The sequence below is a fragment of the Elephantulus edwardii genome, unplaced genomic scaffold (assembly GCF_000299155.1).
Source record: "Elephantulus edwardii isolate Elephantulus edwardi_28Jun2011 unplaced genomic scaffold, EleEdw1.0 scaffold00227, whole genome shotgun sequence".
Lineage (NCBI taxonomy): Eukaryota > Metazoa > Chordata > Mammalia > Macroscelidea > Macroscelididae > Elephantulus > Elephantulus edwardii.
The window spans coordinates 567,410-590,336 of NW_006399977.1; the positions used below are offsets into that span (position 1 = coordinate 567,410).

Consider the following 22,927-nt stretch of genomic DNA (forward strand, 5'->3'; position numbering starts at 1 on the left):
CCCAGTCACTGAATCAATCCACCTCATAGAGGGCCTTCCCCTCCTGTGCTGTCCCTCCACCCTACCAAGCATGATGTCCCTCTCCAAGGACCGGTCTCTCCTTACAACATGTCCAACGTATGTTAGACGGAGTCTCAGAATCCTTGCCTCCAAGGAGTCAGCCGGTTTAACCCTTTCCAGGATGAATCTGCTTGTTTTTCTAGCAGTCCATAGTACCCTCAATACTATTCTCCAGCACCACAGCTCAAAGCCATCAATTCTCCTTCTATCCTCCCTAGTCATTGTCCAACTCTCTGATGCATACCAAATGATTGCAAAGACCATGGCCTGCATCCCATTACTGATTATATATTCTGCCTCCTCAGCTAGCCTATCGGTTGTCTAAGGACCACAATGACTAAACTGAAACATAGTTCAAACATTACTTGATGACTTTACATTACTTGGTAATACATCTTATAACTTTTAAAGAGATGTTGTTTTCTTTTATTTTCCTTTCCTGTTAAAAAATATAGTTCTCTTGTTCTTTTTTTCAAGTTCACAATATTATTCATTTCTTGAACAGAGCAATACTTAAATATTTATTTAACTTTGAAAATAGGATTGGTTTAAAGGAAGTTAATGGTGTGTTTCTACTGGGGGAACAATAATATCTTGGACAAAAATGAAAAAGAAAAAATTTATTTTATTATCTTACTATAATTACTAAGTACAAAATAAGACTAGAGGTTAACTAACTTTTAAAATATTAATAATACACTATCATTTTCATTTCAGGACTATAAAAATTATAGTTTATTATTTTCATAACAATCTACAGTTACAACTTTAATCAATATGTTACTGCTACACAATAAAAGTCTTAATGGAAAAATATTACCAATTACTCCATTTAATAGGTTTTTTAAAGCACACTGAAACTGTTAATTTAAGTCTCTATTTTACTTGTTGTCAATATAAACTTCTTTTCCCACTACAGTAAAAATTAATAACCCTATTTTGCTGATGTTTTTGTTTTGTCTATAATATGCACTTTCTCCCACAACTCTGCATGTTCAAATCCTATATAATACATAAATTTTTTTCAAATGAGGAACTGAAAATAAATGATCCCTCATTCAACATCATAATATTTTACCTGTATTTCTCAATGGTCTACCAACTTTCACTTATCTGTCATTTCTATACAGAGCAATACAGAAGTATTTTAAAATTCAGTCTTGTGTTAACAGTACTATAATGATTTTAAGAACTTTTTTCTTCTGATTTAGCTAGCCTGAAAAACATAATGCATTTCCCTAACCCCAGCCTGAAAACTCCACATAAATCAGAAGTAGTCTTCTTATAGTACTCGATTCATCTAAACCATGAAATAGAAACTTTAAAGTCATACAATCATTGTACACAGCACGGGCTTCAAAAGTACATGTTGAACAACTGAGTGAAATGATTCATTCTGCCTGGAATACCTACCAAATTGGACTCATTGGGTGGTATATACTTCTCGGTTCCCATTCGCACAAGTCCATCATGGTACAAGAATATTTTTAGTGGATCACATGATGTTACCAGAATGTAAATTCTCAAATCAAACTTGTAACCTTCCATTAAAAAAGGTTTTTCAATGTACTCTTGGACAATCAAATGATCCTGAGATGGAAGTCTGTCACCATTCCTTATCAAAGAAATCCTACATTGAATGGAAAGATGAATACAGTATGAACGAACACGTACACATATGCATAAATATATATTCAATAGAAAAGTGCCAGAGCAAGAAACTTAACAAATCTATTCTCCACAAAACCAAAACACAAATTGACAAAAGCTATCAGAATCAACATTTTCAGAATTCTAGAGATCAATCAAAAGTTTATAATAATCAGGAAATATATAGTAAGAATTTTTTTAAAAAACAACAGCTAATCTACATAAAAGGGCTGTGTGACATTTTAATTTACTCTCACCCACTCTCCTCACTCCCGAGTTCATCAGTATCCTTAATAAAAATTGACATTGCTAATACAAGCAAGCCAGTACAGGGAGCTCTGGTGGCCTAGTGGCAAGAAGCTCTGCTGTAATCTCAAAGGCACATGGTTTAAATTCCACCAGCTGCTCTATGGGAGAAGGATGGGCAGTCTCCTCTTATGTGATTAACTACTTCTGAAAAGCCACCAAAGGGTCAGCTATTGGTCAGTGCAGACTGGTACATAACAACAGTATAGGTAACAATTTTGATGGAAACAGAATTTATGTCATTCTACAGGTTGCTTGTTTTGAAGGCTCCCTGGAGGACTTCAAAGCTCATATTCTCATTCTTGTCTGACTCACAGACTTTCCAAGTGCTAAGTAAGCCACCCAAGAATGTTGAAAGCATTTAAAGGCAAATGTATTAATTCCTGTTTTCTAGGGGGGAAATAACAGCCGGGACAAACAAAACTAGCTAACAAGACAAAGGCAAGCCTGAAGAATGAGAACTTTTTGAGAAAAAAAGCTTTGGAAATCTCTGACAGCCTTTGTAATCTAGAAGGGTACACCGCACGGGTGGAGAGTTGGAAATAGGCTCAAAAGATATGAGAAGGCTCAAAGTTCTCTCTTCTGGATGATCATCAGGTTGTGTTCAAACAGAAAATGAAAGCTAAAATACCACTGTCAAGTGAGGATTGCTGTAAACTATCTGAGGACAGAAGCACAACATACACAGACTACAAAGACCAAGAGATCGTCCGCTTGGTTTCAGAGATTTAAGGAACTACTTACTTAGTTATTACTATAGCACTGTTCTAGCACATTTCAGTGAAAACATATACCAACAGAAAAAGAAATACAAGGCTTTACAAAATGAGATTTAAAAGTACTTAAATAAAAACTAAAAATGACAACAAGCAGCATGAACAATAAATTCTTGGGAAGGATGAGACTGATTTCCATAGTTGCTATATTTTCATATTAAAAATTTAAAAATGATGAGGCATGCATTTGGAAGCATGACAAATAGAAATTCTTACTTAAGAGGTCTCGACATTGTACTTAGCTTAAGTATGCTCTAAGAGCTAATGAAAACCATGTGCAAAGAATTAAAGTCACTAAGAAGGATGTTAAGCTAAACAAAGAATAAAGCGATAGAGATTATTAAAAAATTAACCAAAGAGAAAATCTAGAGTTCAAAAGCAGAAAAACTTAAAATATAGAGAGGCTCAACAGAAGATTTTGACAGGTTAAAAAAGCATCCACAAACTTAAAGACAGATCAGCTGAAATTATTCTGAGTTTGTTGTTGTTAGTTGTCAGAGAATCCACTATGACTCAACTCATTGAGACCCTGTGAACAATGGATCTGAGCCTTGAGTTGTCTTGTGCCATCCTGAACACCTCTGACATGCTCAGGTTCACTAATATTGGCAGTGCTGTCAATCCATCTAAATGAGGGTCTTCCTCTCTTTGACTGATCTACCTTTCCAAGACTTTCGCCCTTTTACAAGGACTGGCCCCCCTTAACAATATGCCCAAAGTATGTGAGACAAAGTTTCACTATCCCTGCCTCCAAGGAGCACTATGGTTGCATCTTTTTTCAAGATATGTTTGTTCTTTTCACTATGGTTGCATCTTTTTTCAAGATATGTTTGTTCTTTTGGAAGTCCATAGGATACTCAGCACTCTCTTTCCATACCACTACTCAAAGGCATTAGTTCTTGTGTCATCTTTATTCATGGTCCAACTTTCAACTGCATATCAAATAATTAAAAATATTATAGTTTAAACCAGGTGTACTTCAGTCTTCAAACTGACTCTTCTGGACTTTGGACAATAGGCTTTCCTAATACAATATGTTGTATGTATGTGTGTGTTTCACTTTCCTTCACTGACATTATGTTTCATACATTCTCATAATTGTGTTTTATATAATTAATTACACAATATGCCTTGATTTCCTAGCTGCTGGTGCGAAGTATGTTAATTGTGTATCCAAGCAAGAAGAAATTATTGACATTTTCTGTCTCTTTTCCATCTATTACGATGTTGCCTAGAGACATGAAGATTTTTTTTATTTATTTCTTGGTATTGAGATGTAACCCAGAGTGAAGCCTAGTCTTTACAGCAAGTGTTTCAAATCTTGCTCACTTCCAGCAAGCAAGGCTGTGTCATTCGCATAATGCAAACTCTTGATAAGTCTTCCTCAAATCTTGATGTCACATTATTTTCCATATAGTCCAGTTTCTTGAATCATTTGTTCTATATCCAGATTGAATGTTGTCATTGTTGGTTGCCGTAGAGTCGAACAGACTCATAGTGTCTCTATGAACAAAAGGGCTGAAGCCTTTCTACAACTATCGTCATTTATCAAAGTTCTTAGTTCTTCCAGAGGCATGTTGTTTAGGAAGTGGATGCCACTCCTGCTTCCAAACTTGTCATAAATTGGGAGCTCTACCAAATACAGTCCATCATGGGTAACTGTTACAGCATTTGACACCCCAATGGCACAAGGTTCAGCATCACAGCAACTCCAGGTTACCTCCCTACAGCATATTGACAGAAGAATGCTGTGACTTTCAATTTTATAGAAGATAATTGACTAAGGAAATTCCATTAGCTTTCACACAGACTGTGATGAAGGACTAGTCTCCCTCTCTCTTCACAACAATCCATGATAAGCCAACACTTCCATTAGAAAAATGTTTTCATTATTTTAAAATGTTTAAAAATATGTAATATATAAAGCACCTACTTGAATAGGTATGGAGGAAAGACATAGCCCTGACGCACACCTTTCCTGATATTAAACTATGCAGTATTCTCTTACTCTGTTCAGACAATAGCTTCTTCATATGGGTATAGGTTGTCAAAGGTAAAACATTAAATGATCCAGAAAGCATCAAAATGAAATGAAAAGAATACACTGAGTTACTTATCAAAAAGCACTGGCAAAAAAAATTTTTAAAAAAGCATTGGCAACACAAAGCTATACTCTGACAAGAAAAAAAATGAAGGGAAATGAACAGACTAAAATATGAACAAGACACCATCAAGCAGACTGACATATATGCATAATCAGAGACCCAGAAGAGAAAGAGAATATTTGAGAAAACAATGGCCAAAAATCTCCCAATTAAATGGACACACCCAAGTGGCCCAATGAACTATAAGTAGGAAAACTCAGAGAGACCCACACTGAGATAGATTCTAATCCAAATGTTGAAAACAAAAAAAGAGAGAATCTTGAATAAGCAAGACAGAGTGAATTGTGATGTAGATTTATGGAAAAAGATTAATAGGTAATTTCTCATCAAGAAACATAGATGCAAAAAAGTAGAGCAATGGCATGTTAAAAATGCTGACTCGCAAAAGAACTTAGCAATAATTCTCTATTCAGCAAAACTAGTCTTCAAAAAGAAAAGTAAATTTAAATCACTCTGCAAAACTATATCACTAAGATATCATTCCTACAAGAAATTCTGAAAGCAGTCTTTCAGCATAAAATGTAAAAAAAACACCAGTGACTTAAATTCCCACCAAAAAATAAAGTGTATCAATAAAGACAACTAACATCAGGTTTATCAAAATGCATTAGAAACAGTCTATTGGGCTTCTGAGGAGGTAAATCTTTCAGCAGGAAACTGTTTCTCTAAGGAACAGGTGGTGGATTTGAATTGTTGACCTTTCAGTTAGAAGCCTGACAGGTTCTACACTACATCACTATGGCTTCTCCATAAAGTAACTACATCACTAAATATAAATAGTCAGTATTAATGTCTTTTGATTTATTTGTAACTCCTTGTTTTTTTCTATTATTTAAAAGACAAAAACATAAAACAGAATTATAATTCTATGCCAGTAAACACATAACTCGTAAAAATGTGCTAAAAATGTTCTCACTGAAGTCTCACAACTTAAAGTTTTAACTTTTGACTTTCCAAAGCCTATGGAATAAGATTTCTTTTAAATAAAAAAAAAGACAGGTTCATTAAATATTTCGCTTCATAATACCAATAATTACAAATCTATTTTATTATCATTTATGAGAAAATAAACATGAACAACTGCTCTCATTTAGAGTTTGTTTGAATATCCCAGGTAATATAAACCTACCCATGTCCCATTGCCCCGTTAGCTGGTTTTACTATAAATGTTTTCTGCTTCCGTTTTTTCTTCAACTCTTTTACATAATTCTGAAATTGAGTATATTCAGCAGGGAAAATCCATGTTCGAGGAACAAAGGTATAATCCAAGGGCCGAGACTTTATCATTCTGTAAATTAGAGATAATATGCAAAATAATTCTATTAGAAGAGTCTAAATTTCCTTTCTCTAACCTACTGACATTTCTCACAGAGATTTAAATTCTCTCTACTCCTCTTTGTAATTCAAGAAATGACTGTAAAGCACCTCCTGTATGATAGGTACTGTTCTAAACCCTGCAGATACATCAATTAAAAAAATAGGGCAAAAGTCTCTACTGTGCAATTTACACCTTACTAAAACAAATCTGTATCTGAGTATATAGTATTTGCTAGATATAGGGGATATTAAAAGAAATTAATATGGTCTCTGTTCATAGGATTTTACAGATTTTTACAGTAATTATGAAACAATGTAATAGTCAATAAAGAAAAATAAAGAACCAAGAGGAAGGAATAATGAGTTCTGACTCAGAAGTAGACGTACAGATTAGGAAAATCTAGGTTAGATGTCATTTATCTTACTTTTTTCAATACGATTTTGAGTCCTCTCAGTATTAACGTTACAGAGCAGTTTCTTAACTACTTTCCACTCCACTGGAATTTAGATTTTAACTATTTCTCTGAAAAAGCAACATAAGGCCTCTGAGGTAGTAGAGATTGTCTTTACATAAGCTACTCATACATTTAGAGCTTGGTTTAGATATAAAACATCTACTTTTTATTAATCTTAAAAGTTGACAATTTTGTAGATAAAAATAGAGATTATAAGAAAGGTTTTATAATATTATCTGTTATAGAAAATCTGATCATTTAAAAAAATTGTCTAAAGGCATAGAAATCATTCCTAAATGAGCAGATATTGTCCCTATTTGGGAGAGGTAAAAATGAAAATGGACCTATAATATGTAGTATACATAAGAGAAGGCCTAAATTCTGACTAAAGTATGGAACTTATACCTTCTAAAGCTGACAGTTCATATAATTACCATTTCTCATGTATTTATTCAAGAAAGCCCTGTAAGAAAACTATGATTCCACCACAAGAAAGCAAATAATTGTCAACTCAGTCTGTCAAATCTGATTAAGATAATTAACCAAATAATCAGAGTTTGAAATAGGTAAGTATTGCAAATTTAAAACTTACATTAAAAATCTAAAGAATACAAAAACAATACTAATATTTTTTACTCTTATTTTCAAAACCTTTAAATGTATTATTACTTATTCTTTTGATCGCAAATCAAATCAAGTTAACATTTTCATCCTATCAACATGTAGGGAAACCAGCCAAGAATACACTTATTCAGGATAAATATCGATGCATTTTGGTTATTACCACAAACTGATGTGAATACACCCCCTCTTCACTTATCAACATATCTAGGATCCAAAAACCAAATTACTGTGCAAAAACTGGCATTATGAAAAAAATGGACAATGACCACATCCTATAAAAAATGAAGGGTGACAACTATCATCACCTAACTGACAAATTACATCAACTTCTAACTGCCCAGACCAGGAGAACCACTGCCCATTCGAACTGACACAGAATTATCACCGTCACGGTCAAGATTTACTTCTTGGTGTTCATTACTGCCAAACACATAGCTAACGTGCAAATTACTCAGCTAGTCAAATACATTTACTATTGGAAATAATGCAAAATGTCCACTACTAGTAAAGAGTAAGAGGATGTTTATCTTCAGAAGAGAAATGTAGTTTCAGGAATTTGGAAATCTGGGTATTTGGGAAACTGAGATAATGCAACTCAAAATTCTCTCACAGGTTTACCAAGTTATGCTAAATAATTAATTCATTAACTATGTCTTTCTCTCACTAGTGATAATTTTTCATTAATAGAAAACTATTTTTCTTAAAGAGAAAATACTTTTTCCTTAAAAATATTTGAAGGATTCTATAGAATAAGAAATTACCTATTAGTGAGCACCTTCATCCTCTCTCAACCATATATGGATATACATGCATATCTGTCTTCTATAAAGCAACCAGAATGATTTTTTGGAAAATGCAGATCTGGTCACCTTACTCCTATCTGCACAATCTTCTAAACCACAAATGTAAGCATCATCTAAGAAGACTTAAAGTTTTCTTTAAATTCTATCTTCTTATCTTCTTTCAGATTCCTCATTCTTTCTCTCTTTTTGGTTTAAATGTTGACTAATTAAATGAATTAGGAAGTGCTGGTGGCTTAGTGCTAAGGAGTTATGCTGCCAATTCAAAGGAGCACAGTTCAAATGAACCATCTGCTCATGAGAGAAAGATGAGTTATCTCTTCTCATGTAATTTACCACCTCTAAATATCTGCTGGAGGGTTAGCTATGAATTGGGTTCCACTCAACGGCACATAATAACTAATGAATTAATAAAAATATCAATTAAGCATAATAGCATGGGAAACACACTTCAGTTTTGCATGTCTCTCCAGGATCTTATTGAGCCTCTCAAAATCCTATAGAACAATGCAATTCCAAATACAGTGGTTAATTTCCTCTATATTTTCCCCTATTGTTGTTGCTATTCTCTTTTCAAAGAACATACTTCCATACAACTTTCAACGTCCATCATATCATACCCTAACTTGCCTTCCTTCTCATCACGAAGATGACTTCTCTCACCTTCTTTGTTATCACCATACATGGACCTTACCTTTAATGTGGCACTATCAAATCACATTCTGAGTATTTGTTTTTCTCCCGTCTAGCCTGTGAAGTTTAGGCAGGGAGAAGGCCTTATTTATCTGTACACTTGATAGAAGGCTTAGACATGTAAAAATATGTGTTTAATGAGTAGAAAATATATTATAAACTTTCAAATGGAAGCATAATCACATTTCCACATGTACAGAAGTTTACTAAGATTCTCTGTAAGAGTTAAATTATTAAAAATTCTCTGTATTTACTATTCAGCTTTCTTTTTAAAAAAATGTAACCATCAGAAGCATAAAAAGAATTTTACAGTTCACTTGGTAAAATACTTGTCAACAGTTTTGTTAACAATGTACCCATGAAAGCATCTTCTTACATCAGTGTAAAGACTGATCTCAAAGAAAATATATGATATACCTCCCTGTGTGAGTATGCATATGAACATGTCTATGCACATGTGTGCATACACACACAAAAACGTGTAATGTTGGCATGCAGAGTTGTTCAATAACCAGTATGAACACACATCATACAAAGCAAAAAAGTAAATTTTAATGGAAGATAAATGTATCTTAAAGGCCTTACAAAGGTGATCTCTTTCTTATATTTAAGAGTAAAACTTCTGGATAAAGGGGCAGCAAGTTGCAGTAAAAAGAGCTCTGTGATTCTGAAGACAGGTGACTCTGCTCCATCTCTGCTATTTATTCCCTTGGCTTTACATCAGTTATTAATTTATGATCCTCAGTTATCTCCTCTGCAAAAGGGAGCCACTGGACTCAAGGATATTTTAAAAATTTTCTATCATTAAGGTTCTATAACTGTCAACCAAACATCATGTCAAATTAATGTAACTTTGTGAAATATAGCAATATATTATCTATAATGTAAATGTTCACCAGGTCTTCCCTATTACACGAAAATGAAGATTACTTGGTCATATTTCTTGCTAAGAAATCCTTCCTACAGATCTCCCCCATTCCTGGAAAATGGTTGATTCTCTGGAAAATAAAAAAAGGTAAAGTCAATACTTTTATTAATATAATAAATATATTAAAATACAGTTACATTTTCCTTTTCTATTTTAATAAAGTAATTACTGATATAAAATATTTTAAAGTAAATAACCTACAAATGAATTTGTTGAATTAAAAAATCTATAGTAATCAGAGAATAAAAAGCAAAATTTTAATCAGAAAAAAATATGTATACATAGATATCAAGGTTGCAATTATCTTTAATGTGTGTTAAATCATGTTTCATATTATGGCTGGTATTCCAGAAAATCTGTTGTCAGAGACTCCTCCAGAGTACTGAAGAGCAAGGATGTCAGTCTAGAGATTAAGGCACACCTGATCCAGGCCATGGTCTTTGCAGTTATGTGCTATACATCAGAGAGCTGGACAGTGACCAAGGATGATAGAAGAATTGATGGCTTTGAGTTGTGGTTCTGGAGAAGAATACTGAACATACCATGGACTGTCAGGAGAAATTACGATTCTGTCCTGGAAAAGGTGAAACCAAGCAACTCCTAGGAGGCTAGGATTTTTGAGACTCCATCTCACATAATTTGGGCATGTAGCCAAGAGGGCTACTTTGGAGGACACCAGGCCTGGAAGGGTTGAGGGATAATACAGGAAAGAAGACCCTGGATGAGATGGATTGACACAATAATTGAGGTAAGGTGGTAGATGGGTCAGAGACAGTGAGATAGGCTCAGAATAGAGCAGGGTTCAGAGCTACTGTGCATAGGGTCATTATGAGCCACAGTTGACTCGATGGCACATAACAACAACATTCCAGATTTGTTATATTCAGACATATAGAAACTGTACATAAATGGTGGTGTTGATGTTGTGTACCATAAAGTCGAACTGACCCGCAACTGAACCTCTGGCAGGTTTTCAGAGGCAGTTAATCGCTTGGGAGGAAACTGCCCATCCTTCTCCCACAGAGCAACTGGTGGCATTGAACCATGTGCCTTCGGGATTGCAGTGCAGTCTCTTGCCATTAGGCCACAAGTGTAGAAAAACTTTTCTTTTATCCCAGTTTTCAACTTTGTATTACCCCCTATACACTTAGAGAAACTATTAAAAATGTGATTGCTCTAAAAATTCCTTGTATTTGGATTTTTACTTTTATGTATCTTCTCTTCTAAATACATTTGAAATAAACCAAAACACCAAATATGTTGTCATCAAGTTTACTCCCACTCATAGCAACTCTATAAAGCAGAGTAGAACTTTCTCATTGGATTTAATCTTTCCAGAAACACTGTCATATCTTTCTCCAGTCAGTTATCTAGTGAGTTCAACCCACTGACCTTTTGATTAGCAGCAGATAAAGTTTGTATTATATTCTAAAATTAAACTAATAAAGCCATATTTTATTTTGGGATGTGTGTATAAACTAATCCTAACCCTAGCACGTGTGTGTGTGTGTGTGTGTGTGTGTGTGTGTGTAAATACACATATATGTATTCTTTGTAATATATTTATATCTGACATATACATAAATCTCAACTGTCTTATCAATCCATGTAATGTAGTGGTAAGAAGCTGTACTGCAAATGCAAGCCCAAAGGCACATAGTTCTAATCCACCAGCACCTCCTCAGAAGAATGGACAATCTCCTTACTTGTGATTTATTGCCTCTGAAAACTTGCTGGTGGGTTGGCTATGGGTCAGTTCCAACTCGATAGTACACAACAACAATAATAGCTTTAAAAGCAACTCAAAGCATCAGATCAGGAAGTATCTCTCACAATTCAAGCTTAAAGACAGAAAGAGGTTAATTTAAAAAAAAAAAGAAGAAGCAGCAATTGATTGGAAGGAACTGGAGAGCATTATGCTGAATGAACAAATTCAGTCTCATAAGGACAAATACTGTATAAAACTATTATTGTAAAATGAGGATGAAACCCAAGTCGGGGGGAGTGCTGGTGGAAGCAAAGGGGTGAGGATAGGCGGGGAGAGGGGTTAATCATAGGATCACACAATTTGACAGGGTCATGGTGAAGGAAATGGGAAAGAGCTGGTATGAAAAACAGTATATTCTAAATTTGTAAATAAACCAGTATAATTTTTTTTAAATTGAACTTAATGGAAAGTCAATACAAATGGATAGGAATAGAAAAGGTAAATCAGGTGAGACATAACTGAAAATTAGTATGTCAACAGATTAAGAACCCTAAAACAAATTATGCTGGAATTCATATAGCTTTCCTCATAAACTATAATCCATCATCATTAATTTCTCACCTGGTAATTCTGCAGCTCTGAAATCTTTTCCTGCTGAACTGCAGCATCACACCATATAAGGTTACTTGTTTCATCCTCATCTGGAGTTTTCAAAAATCCCATTTCATCTATTACTAATCGAACTGCAAGTAAACAGTTAAAATATTTCTGAGATACATGCATTGGGATGTCTTTTGGACATATAAATATTTCATTTATGTTATTTTACTTGCTAAATATTTATGAGTTTATAGTTAGCATTTTTAGTTAAACTTGGCTTACCAAGGGCCCAATTAGACTCAACAGTATCTGAGAACTATTTTTAGATTATACACAAAACTCTCAGTTTCAGTCATCTGAGATTTAACAGGTACAGAAAACTGCCAACAGGCTTGGTGATTATTTATGGCACAATGAACACACACACAGTAGAAACAACAGTTCTATTCAGGAACATTTACACTTACAGGGTTGTCGTCGTTGTTGTTTTTGGTTGTGTGTGTGTGTGTGTGTGTGTGTGTGTGTGTGTGTGTGTGACCTTGTGCTAGGTAAAAATGGGCAAACTTAAAAATAGTCCATTGGTCATCAGACTTACCTATATCTTTCAACTTGCTAGTTCAAATTATATTTTAGCATTTAAACTCAAGTCACCTGTATTAACTCAGGATATTAAATAATGAAGCAGAATTCACACAAAATATCTGGATGCAATCATGCTCTTTGCTCCCACACCTATAATCCTGCATGGTCAGGGGAAAGCTTCTTTTTAGTTCAAGCTATGTATGTGCTCTTCTAGAGCTACCTTTAATAATACTGAAATTTTTCTGCAAATAAATTCCAATTTTAGAATAATGAAAATCAAAATACTTAGGATTACTATAAAGGCAAGGGGTTTGAATCCACCAGCTGCTCTGCATGAGACAGATGGACAATGTCTTCCAGAGGGATTTACTGTCTCAAAATACCCACTGAAAGGTCAGCGATGGGGTAGTTCACACTCAACAAAACCAGTAACAACAGAATTAGAATCTTAAAGACGAATGTATCTATATAACAACGTTTCAGCATTTTCTTTTTAAATGTTTTGTGGTTACTGGTACTTTTTATATAACAGGAAATTTTTTTAAAATGACAGGGTTTTTGTAAAAAAAAAAGATTATTGAAATCTTCCCTCAAGTATGAAACAGCTGACTAGACAGATCTTAGCCTCTTATCCTAGAGGCATTTGCATCTTTTTTGGCTGAAGAGGGATTTTTTATTGAATAGTCCCTGAGAAACATCTACCACATCCAAGAAAGACAGAAGGTGCACAAATTGCCCACTCCTTACTCAACAAGATAATGAGGGAAAATGACAAGACCAGATTCATTCAGCTCCTGTAATGTGAATGATTCCACTTTAAATCCTTTGATGAAGATCTATTGGAATGCAAGTCTGCCCAGCCACCAAGGTAATGCCAACTTCAATAATATATATTAAAATTGCCAGAGCTCTGGTGCCCCAGTTGGAAGGTGCAATACTGCTAACCCAAAGGCAAGGAGTTTGAACCCACCAGCTGCCCTGTAGGGGGAAAATGGGCAATCTCCTCCCATGCCACTTACTGTCTCTGAAAACCCAGTAGAGACAGTCATTTATGGGTCAGTGGCAACTTGATAGTATATATCAACACAAGTATGAAAGAGGACCATGGTCAGGGTAGACCTGTTGGAGGAGGAAACTGCTGGACTGAAGTTGCTGTCATGACAGGTTTGACAGAATCTATGATGATTTTGGGGGCCCAAATTACAATGTACAATACAAAGACTGGACAGAGGCTATTGTATTCTCATCTGCCATAGATGAGCATATAGTTTTCACATCCTGAGGGCTGAGATGATGCAGGGACACAAAGGGCTCATATACAAAGCAAGGCCAGTAGTGAGTGGCACAGCCTGAAAGACATACTCAGTGTTTAACAAGCAGAGAACCATAAAGACAATGACAGAGAAGGAACACAAAAGCAGATTTGGTCCATGGTCCATTAAACACACTGCCTAAAACTCTCAAAAATAAATGTGGCGACTGATGAATAACATGGAACTCCTGCAGCTATGGAGGGGGTGGCAAACTGAGCTACCAGAATTTGGATATTAATGTACCACAAGGGAGTGAAAGGTTGGAACATTTAATTTGTATAAAAATAGAAGAAAAACTCCACTCCCTGTAGATCTATAAATGTGTAAGGTTAAATCCTATATAAACGTACTTTATTGTAAGATTAAAATTTTAAGAACTGGACCTAAAATTGAACTTAAAGGGAAAAAATACAATAAAAGAAATTAAACTGTCATTTTCTTTAGCAATTTAGTCTTTCATTGAAATTTTATAAATCAATTCTCTCTTTGGGAGGGAGATGTCCAAAGCTTATAGTCCAGATTAATAACAGAATACAGTCAAGACAGCCACCAAAATGTGCACGCAGGCACCTCAGCCTTGAGGCTTTTGGCCAGTGTCCCCATGTTCTCAGTCCTGCCAACATTGGCTCTCTCTCTTGAAGGTCCCATATCTCACATCAGGTCTCCATTTCAACCATAGGTGTTGCTTTCATAGGTGTAGCTGGAGCAAAAATAGTGTCCTACATTCTCTTGCTTTTTTTATTTTATAGTGGTTTGCAAAGTTTGCATACACTGTTTCACACTATCCTCTCACATTGTGTTTCATTCTCATTCACTGTATTTTTATAAAAGTAATCACCATTGAACTATGTCCACCATTACTCCATCTTTCCAGATTTCTTCCTGATCTTTTGTATTTCCTTTACCCCCTTCCTCCATCTGCCAAATTTATGTGCAATCCTAAGATTCTTCCCACCGCCTGCCCTTTCTCATGCCTCTGTTCCCTCTCCTTTTCCCGTTAAAACCCATATATATTTTACTAATTACCCTTCTATTTTTAGAATAATAGTCTTATGCTATATTTATTCTCATGAGACTAAGTTCACTCAGTGTAACACTCTCCAGTCTCTCCCAAGTTATGTAGAAATTTTCTAAATTTTGGCTCCTGTTATCCCTATTTTTCACGATCATTTTCACCACTGCTTAAGACAGTAATCTTTTTTACATGCCAGTTTCAAATAAAAGGTTTAGAGTTAAAGCCTCAATCTATCCTATTAAATATTGGTCTTTTTATGACACTTTTTATTTCTTTTTTTTTCCTATAATTATATTTTATTAATTTTCATAAACATTTACAGAGATTTTGGGCTTCCACTCATTCATTGTTGCACTATTCTCTCTACCCTCCTCCCAGTTTGTTCTTGTCCAAATGCCACAGTGCTTGTCAAAGCCAGTTCTGATTAATCTTCTTTGTCAGTGTATCCTTTGCCATTCCCTATCACTCCTCCCTGAGAGAGACTTCACCCTGAGTCATAAGGAAAAGGGCACGGCGTATTCTCTTAGCTACTTCCTGCTGAAAAGGGACGCTGTGGGTTTTATTTCTATCAAATAAATTCTCTACTGGTTATGAAAAAAAAAAGGATAAACTGTGGAATTTACCTTTCAATATGGCTTCCCTAGCCATTTTAATGTGGATGACTGATGATGTAGATGGGTGGGACTATGTGAATGGGCATGTTGGCCTACCCACAAGCGTACTGGCCAGTCTCAGCAATCTACAAGGGGTGGCTAGTCTTACCCAATAAATTGAATAGCTCTAGCCACAGAGACAGATTTTCCCCCACCAGTGAAGAGAAAAGAGACCTCCTGCCACCACCAGCAAAAATACTTTACCACCAGGAAAAGAGCAGAATGGCTGAAATAAAGACTTGATGTAAAATGGGGGGGTGGGGGGAGGGGTAAGGGCTAGGGTAGCCAACATTGGCAGGACTGAGAACTTTGTTGGACAATTGATGGGAGGAGATCCAATATTGGCAGAACTGAGAACTTTGCTGGACAATCAGCAGGGAGAATCAATTTGGAAGGACTGAGAACTTGGGAACACCATGAGGCTCAGGGCTGAGGTCCCTGCATGCACATTTTACAAGCTATCTTGACTGTATTCAATTATTAATTTAGATTGTAACGTTTTTAATTCTCCAATAGGATTCTGTGTGTCCTGTGGACTATCTCATCAGATTACAGACCCAGCAAAGCAGTAAAATTGATGTTAAAGGAGTAGAAACAAGTATGGGAATAGGATCGGGGGTGGAGGAGAGGGTATGTCTGACTTGATGGGAATTGATTTGGTGTTACTGATTCTGTTGATGGGGATAGTTCCCTTTTGTGACACTGATAAAGGTCAGATATGGCTATCCTCAAGTGGCCTTTGTCTTTTTGTCATAAACACACCAATCATTATCCTTATTTCTATCTACATATTTTAGTACCCTATACTCTTGTACTAGAAATTATAAAAAAATGCATCCCTCATAATGTGTTCATATACTTTCCCCTCATTACCCATAGTTTTAAGAGTCATAAAGATGTAAAATCTTGTAAAACATGTCTAAATTTCAGAAACAGAAAAGATCATAATGTTCTTTATTTTAAATCTCCTTTATTTAGGCATCAGAATTTAGTAAAAACAAAACAGAATTTAGAATCAAAGTCAGATTTAAGTTCTGCTTTTGCCAAATGTATAGCCTCTTTTTAAGGTACTACCTCTCACTAAACTTCAATTTCTTCAACTGTTTTAAGACTAAAACCTTTGGTAATTGGTTTGTGATAAGAAGCATTAAGAATAATAGAAAAATATTATTTCCCAATGTATATAAATATAAAATTTCTAACTATGAAGATATGATTTTGCTATTCCACAATTTGCCTCCATGAAGAACTATAAGAGAAATTTCTCTTTCATACTTAGGATAGAATAAGTCACATTTCCTTTGAAAAAATATTGTTCCATCCTCCGACAACTGTTAAGTTTATCCTTCACTATGTTCCATCCTCCGACAACTGTTAAGTTTATCCTTCACTGTGATTCAATAGTTACTTTGGTGATAAGGAAGCTTTGAGCTAAATTCATACACGTCCCGAAAAATAGTGGGTTTCATTGAGGTGTTTCACCAACAACCTGTGTTATGCAAATGACACAATGTTAATTGTGTGGAGTTAAATATGAGGAGGACTTGCAGTACTTGCTGCAGATTAGAGACTTCAGCTTTCAATATGAATTCTTTCTCAACATCAAGAAAACAGTATTTTCACCACTGAAGTACTAACAACTAATAATGACGTTGTTGTTAGGTGCTGTAGAGCCAAATACGACTAATAGTGACACTATGAACAAGAGGCTGTTGTACAAACAGAGCAGGGGAAAATCAAGAGAACAGTATAAACCAGAGCATGGTTTAAAATCAAGAAAGTTGCATGTCAAGATTGGATTTCCACCCCCACCCCCCAGGCCTATTAACCTGTACACTGAGCTAATTAATCAAGAAGCTAATCTCTAACAAGAAGAATGTGGCATTAGGATTGGAGAAAGACTCATTAACCTGTGTTATGCAGATAACACAACCTTGCTTTTTTAAAGTGAGGAGGGCTTGAAGTGCTTATTGCAGAATATCAACTATCTGTCTTCAGTATGGATTACACCTCAATACCAAGAAAACAAAAATTCTTTCCAATGGACTAATAGTTTGGCATTATGATAGATGGAGAAATGACTGAAATTGTTAAGTACTTCACCTTACTTGAATCCACAATTAACACCCTTGGAATCCTCACTCAGTTCAGTAGATATATTGCATTTGGAAAGTCTGCAGTCAGAGACCTCTCCAAATTACTGATGAGCAATGATGTCAGTTTGAGGACTAAGGTGCTCCTGATTTCGTTCCTAGTTCTTTCAATCATCTGCTATGCGTCTAAGAGCTAGACAAAGAATAAAGATGACAGAAGAAGAATTTGTGCCTTTGAGTTGTGGTGCTAGAGAAGAATACTGAATATCCCATGGATAAGATCAGCAAAAGAAAGGAAGACCCTCAACCAGATGAACTGACACAGTGACTACAGAAATGGACTCAAATACCTCAGAAATTATGAAGATGGCCTAAGATAAAAGAGGGTTCATATTTATTATTCACAGGACCTGTTATAAGGATCTAAACAAGAACAATAACATTAGGAATAAAAGTAACACCAGGGCTTAATAGCAAATGTCCTGACCCTATCTTTCCATTTTGTGATACAATCAGCCAAAGCTCTGTATTTAAATTTCAAGAGTAAGCTGTTACATTTCACTAGATGAAGTAAGATGTGCCTCCTTCAGATACATCTAACTTTCTCTCTCATTAATATTTAGCTCTGTATTCTCCCAATAGTCCCCATTGTTGTTGTGGAACAGATCCATAGCTGACCCTCCAGGCAGGTTTCAAAGGCAGTAATCACACAGGAGGAGAATGCCCATCCTTCTCCCACGAGGCAGCTAGTGAATTCAAATCACTTGCCTACAGGACGCAGTACAGATTCTTAACACTAGACCACCAAGCTCCCATATGCAGCTCCAAACTCAGTAGTAAACCATGAAATGTACTAACTAAACAGAATTGATCAGAAAGGGACAACCCCAATCCTTTTAAAAACCACTGGAGAAATGAAAGAGGGAGCTACATTTCACATCACTTTTTGAATCAAGATTAAAACACACCACAACCTTAAAAGTAAAAAGCAAGTGGGAAAATGTTAGCATGAGCCATCAATCACTTTTTGTTAATCTTTCACTGCAGATAAACCTTGATAAATGTTGCAGACAAATCCTGAGCCTTTCATACCTTCTCACTCTCCTACACCAATTTGCCCACAGCTTTGTCCTTTGAACACTTTTTAAAATAAAATTTTAATACAGGGAGAGCTCAACTAGTTGCTGCTGATATTTGGTGAATTAATTACTCTAGGTGAAAAAGAAAAAAATTTAAAAAATAAATTTAAAAAAATTACTCTAAGTAGAGACTACACTTTCAAATATCAAGATGGGGGAGAAATTAATGGCTTAGGGATTTATATCATTCCTTAGCACTTTCCCTAATTTTCTGTACTTTCTTTTTTTTATTTTGGAACTTCTATTCACCTTGTATTTAATACACTCATTCCCATATATTGTTTCTTACAAAATTAATCACCTTGATCTATGCCCACTATTATCCCATGTATTCCGTTTCCCACTGGATCTTTCCTAATTCCTTCACCCTCTCCCTTCACTCACCAAAGTCTACATCCCTGTGATTGCCCAGACCCCTGCCTCCTCCTCTTCCTCTTTGAACATTTATATACATTTTATTATCATTCTGTTTTTACATTGATCATCTTATACAATATTTGTTATTATGAGACTAAGTTCATTCAGCATAATGCCTTTTTAATGAAAACGAGGTGGAAGGTCATTTGAGTACTTATGGTATTTGTAACGCATTTTGCAAGGTTTGGTGAAAATATCTTCACTTGATTCATTTTAGCCATAACTGGGGGGGAGAGGGGAAGAAGGAATGCATTAGAATAATATCATTTTCCTAAGGACATCTACAGGTGTAATTTACAGATAAAGTAACTAGATAGAGAAGCTGTGATATATTCACACACTGCATTGAAACACAAGGAACTCATGCAATATTATTCAAAATGGGTGACCCTGGAGGACATTATGCTGAGTGAAATATCTCAGTCACAAAAAAAAACAAATATTACATAGTGCCACTATTGTAGAATGAAGCTGACATCAGGGTGGGGGTAAGACTGAGAAAAACTGGATAAATTATGTTTACTTCATTGATGCCGCTGAGGGAGAAAATAGTTTAAAAGTAATATATTTTAGGGCATTATGATTATCATAAGAGTCCGGAATGAGGGTTGCAGAGTGGAATATACTTGGGGTGGGGATGGGGGTGGGGGTTTGCGGGGGGATTGTGTACCAATGAAGAAGTTTTTCTTTTGCTTTTCAAGGAGAGGAGCGTACTGGGGGTGGGGGTGGGTGGATGGGGAGAAAAGTGCAACAATGAATGAACGGAAGTCCAAAATCTCTGTAGAAGTTCCTTGAAATTAATTAAAAAAAAAAGTAACTGGTTCTTCATGTTCATGTTCTAAAAATATTAAACAAAACCATATACATTTTTCTAAACAACTAATAGCAGAACCTTTTTAACTTGCAATGATCAGCTATTTCATTTAAGAGGAATTTTCAAAGTCTATCCCATAAAGAAAATGATCTCTAAATTTTTACATTGTTTTCAACATCAGACTATTTTTTCCCCACAGTTATGAAACTGTCAGGATTCCAAGGAGACTTACCAATTTCAAACTTTGTCCCAGCAACATTTGCTGTAATGATTCCCTTCTTTTTCTTTTTTCTGGCTTTCCTTTTTATTGTACTTTCATAAGGCAATTCGGTATCCAGATCCAGGGGAGAGGATCCCTGAATAACTTCAAAAGAAATGGGAAATAATAAAATTTCCCTCAAACAAGGTAAAATTATAATTCTAAAAGTTCCAGTTATTTTAAAGGCTAAAAAATTGGCATAATGTTTATAGTAATATCTGTAATTAGCAACATATTAAGTTGAACAGCTTACCTCCTTCTTGAGGCAGAGATGGCATTATTGCCTATGCTGATGAACAAGTAGTCCGTGCCGGTGTACTAGTTCTCAGGAAATCTGGAAGGCCTGCATGGGTCTAAGTAGGATACGGCCCCAAATCGCTACAAGTTCCTATCATATTATCTGAGTGGAATCCTCCAATTTCAGGGCACCTGTCGGGATTTTAAAAGAAAGATTTTAAAACAACACAATCGTTACAAAATATTTTTATATGTCAATAGTATTCTTTTTAAAAGTCACGTAATGAACTGCCAAGCAAACAAACTGATCTGTCTTGGAGAGGGTGAAACCAAGTTTCTCCTTGGAAGCTAGGATTTTGAAGCTCCATCTCATATACTTTGGGCACGTGGCCAGGAGAGACTGGTCCTTGTAGAAGTATATCATTCTTAGAAAGGTCGAGGGACAGCGCAGGAGAGGAAGACCTGGATGAGATGGATTGATACAGGAACTGGAGCAATGGGGGCTGGGTGTCAGAATTAGTAAGACTGGCTCAGGACAGGACAGGGTTCAAAGCTGCTGTACAGAGGGTCACTATGGGTCGCAGGCAACTTGACAGCACATAACAATACCAAAGGAAAAAGCTAATGTTCACAGTCAACAAATGTTAATTAGTTGAGTATTTAAACTATATGCAAAATACTAAGCCATGGTTCCCTATCCTGAAAAAAAAATATACATTCAAGTAGAGGTTTCCTTCAAATTTACATAGAATAAGCAACATATCATACACAACAAGAATAACATTCACTACCATTTATTTAACAATTAACATCTTAAACATTTATATTTTATCATTTAATTCTTTCAACTTTTACAATTTGACCCTATAAATAACTAACTAGTTTGGAAAGGATAAATAATTCTGTCTTACTAATTAAATGCTAAAGTAAAAAATACAATGAATATCCTTCTGGTGCTAATTTCAGGAACCTTTGAAGGACCTTTACACAACCTCCAATCCAATGCTTAACATAGAACTACAGCACTGTTATTAAAATAGGATATTGAAAGAAGAGTCTAGGAACAGGGGACATGCTAAAGGAGAACAGCGGAAAATGATCTTTTTTTCCCTGTAGTAGGAGTTGGGGAATTACTTAAAAAGGTAGATCATATTTTTATTTTTCCCTTTAAAAATGTGAGCAATTTTAAAGGACAGAAAATAGGAGTTATTACTCTGATGATCCTGTTTGGGCATTTAGATGAACATAATAAATGCTTTTAAGTGAATGAACTCATTCCATTTGGCTATACTTAACTGTAGCCTACATTTATGTTTTCATTGTATATGCAGGAACATTTTCATGTTTGCACAAACTATTCCATTGATTGCAGCAATTTTATAATTTCTCCTACCCTACTGGAGGAATGTTTCCATTCCTATATTTCTGTATGTAATAAAAGCTATTTTAATTTTTAAAGCCTTTACCTTTGTAAATACCAGAAATTTCACTGACATAAAATGTTCCTCTCATATACATTATCCCAATATTCATTGTTGTTGTTGTTGCTGTTAAGTGCCGTCGAGTTGCAGGCGACTCATAGCGACCCTATGAAGGAGAGTCCTCGATGCTTGGGTGCCTTTCATCCTCTCTCCAGGTTCATAGGGTTTCCGGAGGCAAGCTATTACGGAAATGGATGCCACTCCTTCCAAGCTTCAATATTCATTATTAATGATAAAATTCACTATTTAAGTAATATTAGTATTTGTTCTCTGATATAGTTTAATAGAATAATTCTCTAAGATAATTCAGTATTAAAACTAGGAAAACAGTATATATTGCAGGTCAGCTGTGGTCAGGCACTGTGTTCTTGTTGTTATGTACCATCAAGTTGGGGAACCTCCAGCAAGTTTTCAGAGGCCTTCAATCACATGGAAGGAGACTGCTCATCTTTCTCCCACATAGCAGCTGGTGGATCTGAACTGAGTACCTTTGGGTTTGGTAGTGCAATTCCTTACCACTAGATACCAGATCAACCATGTCAAGCTAAAACTCACTCACAGGTAGGACCAGACAGACTTTTAAATACAAAGGCCCACCTACCAGATCCTTTTTGCCTCCACAAGAGGATTCCCACACAAGCTGATTATAAACAAGACCAGATAGAGTTAATCAGCTTACACTTGTTTGCAACAAATTAGTAAAACTCAGTTTACCTTCCACTTTCAAGTAAATCACAAACACTTACCAACCAGGATTCAAACATGCCAAGCTAAAGGCTCACTCAGAGACAGGACCAGACTGACTTTAAATACAAAGGCCTGCCCACCAGATCCTGTTTGCC

General features: G+C 35.5%; 1 protein-coding gene across 1 annotated transcript in view; it reads right to left on the reverse strand.

Annotated features, from left to right (window-relative positions):
* Positions 1-20,645, reverse strand: part of TTLL7 (tubulin tyrosine ligase-like family, member 7) — a 216,356-nt gene extending 195,711 nt beyond the window's left edge. Inside the window, exons 1-6 of the mRNA XM_006898356.1 lie at positions 20,621-20,645; positions 20,341-20,472; positions 12,104-12,225; positions 9,777-9,844; positions 6,087-6,245; positions 1,474-1,690 (exon numbers count right to left, since the gene is read on the reverse strand). Coding sequence (XP_006898418.1) covers positions 1,474-1,690; positions 6,087-6,245; positions 9,777-9,844; positions 12,104-12,225; positions 20,341-20,472; positions 20,621-20,645 — 723 coding nt within the window. The remainder of the gene's footprint in view (positions 1-1,473; positions 1,691-6,086; positions 6,246-9,776; positions 9,845-12,103; positions 12,226-20,340; positions 20,473-20,620) is intronic.
* Between the last annotated feature and the right edge of the window lie 2,282 nt (positions 20,646-22,927).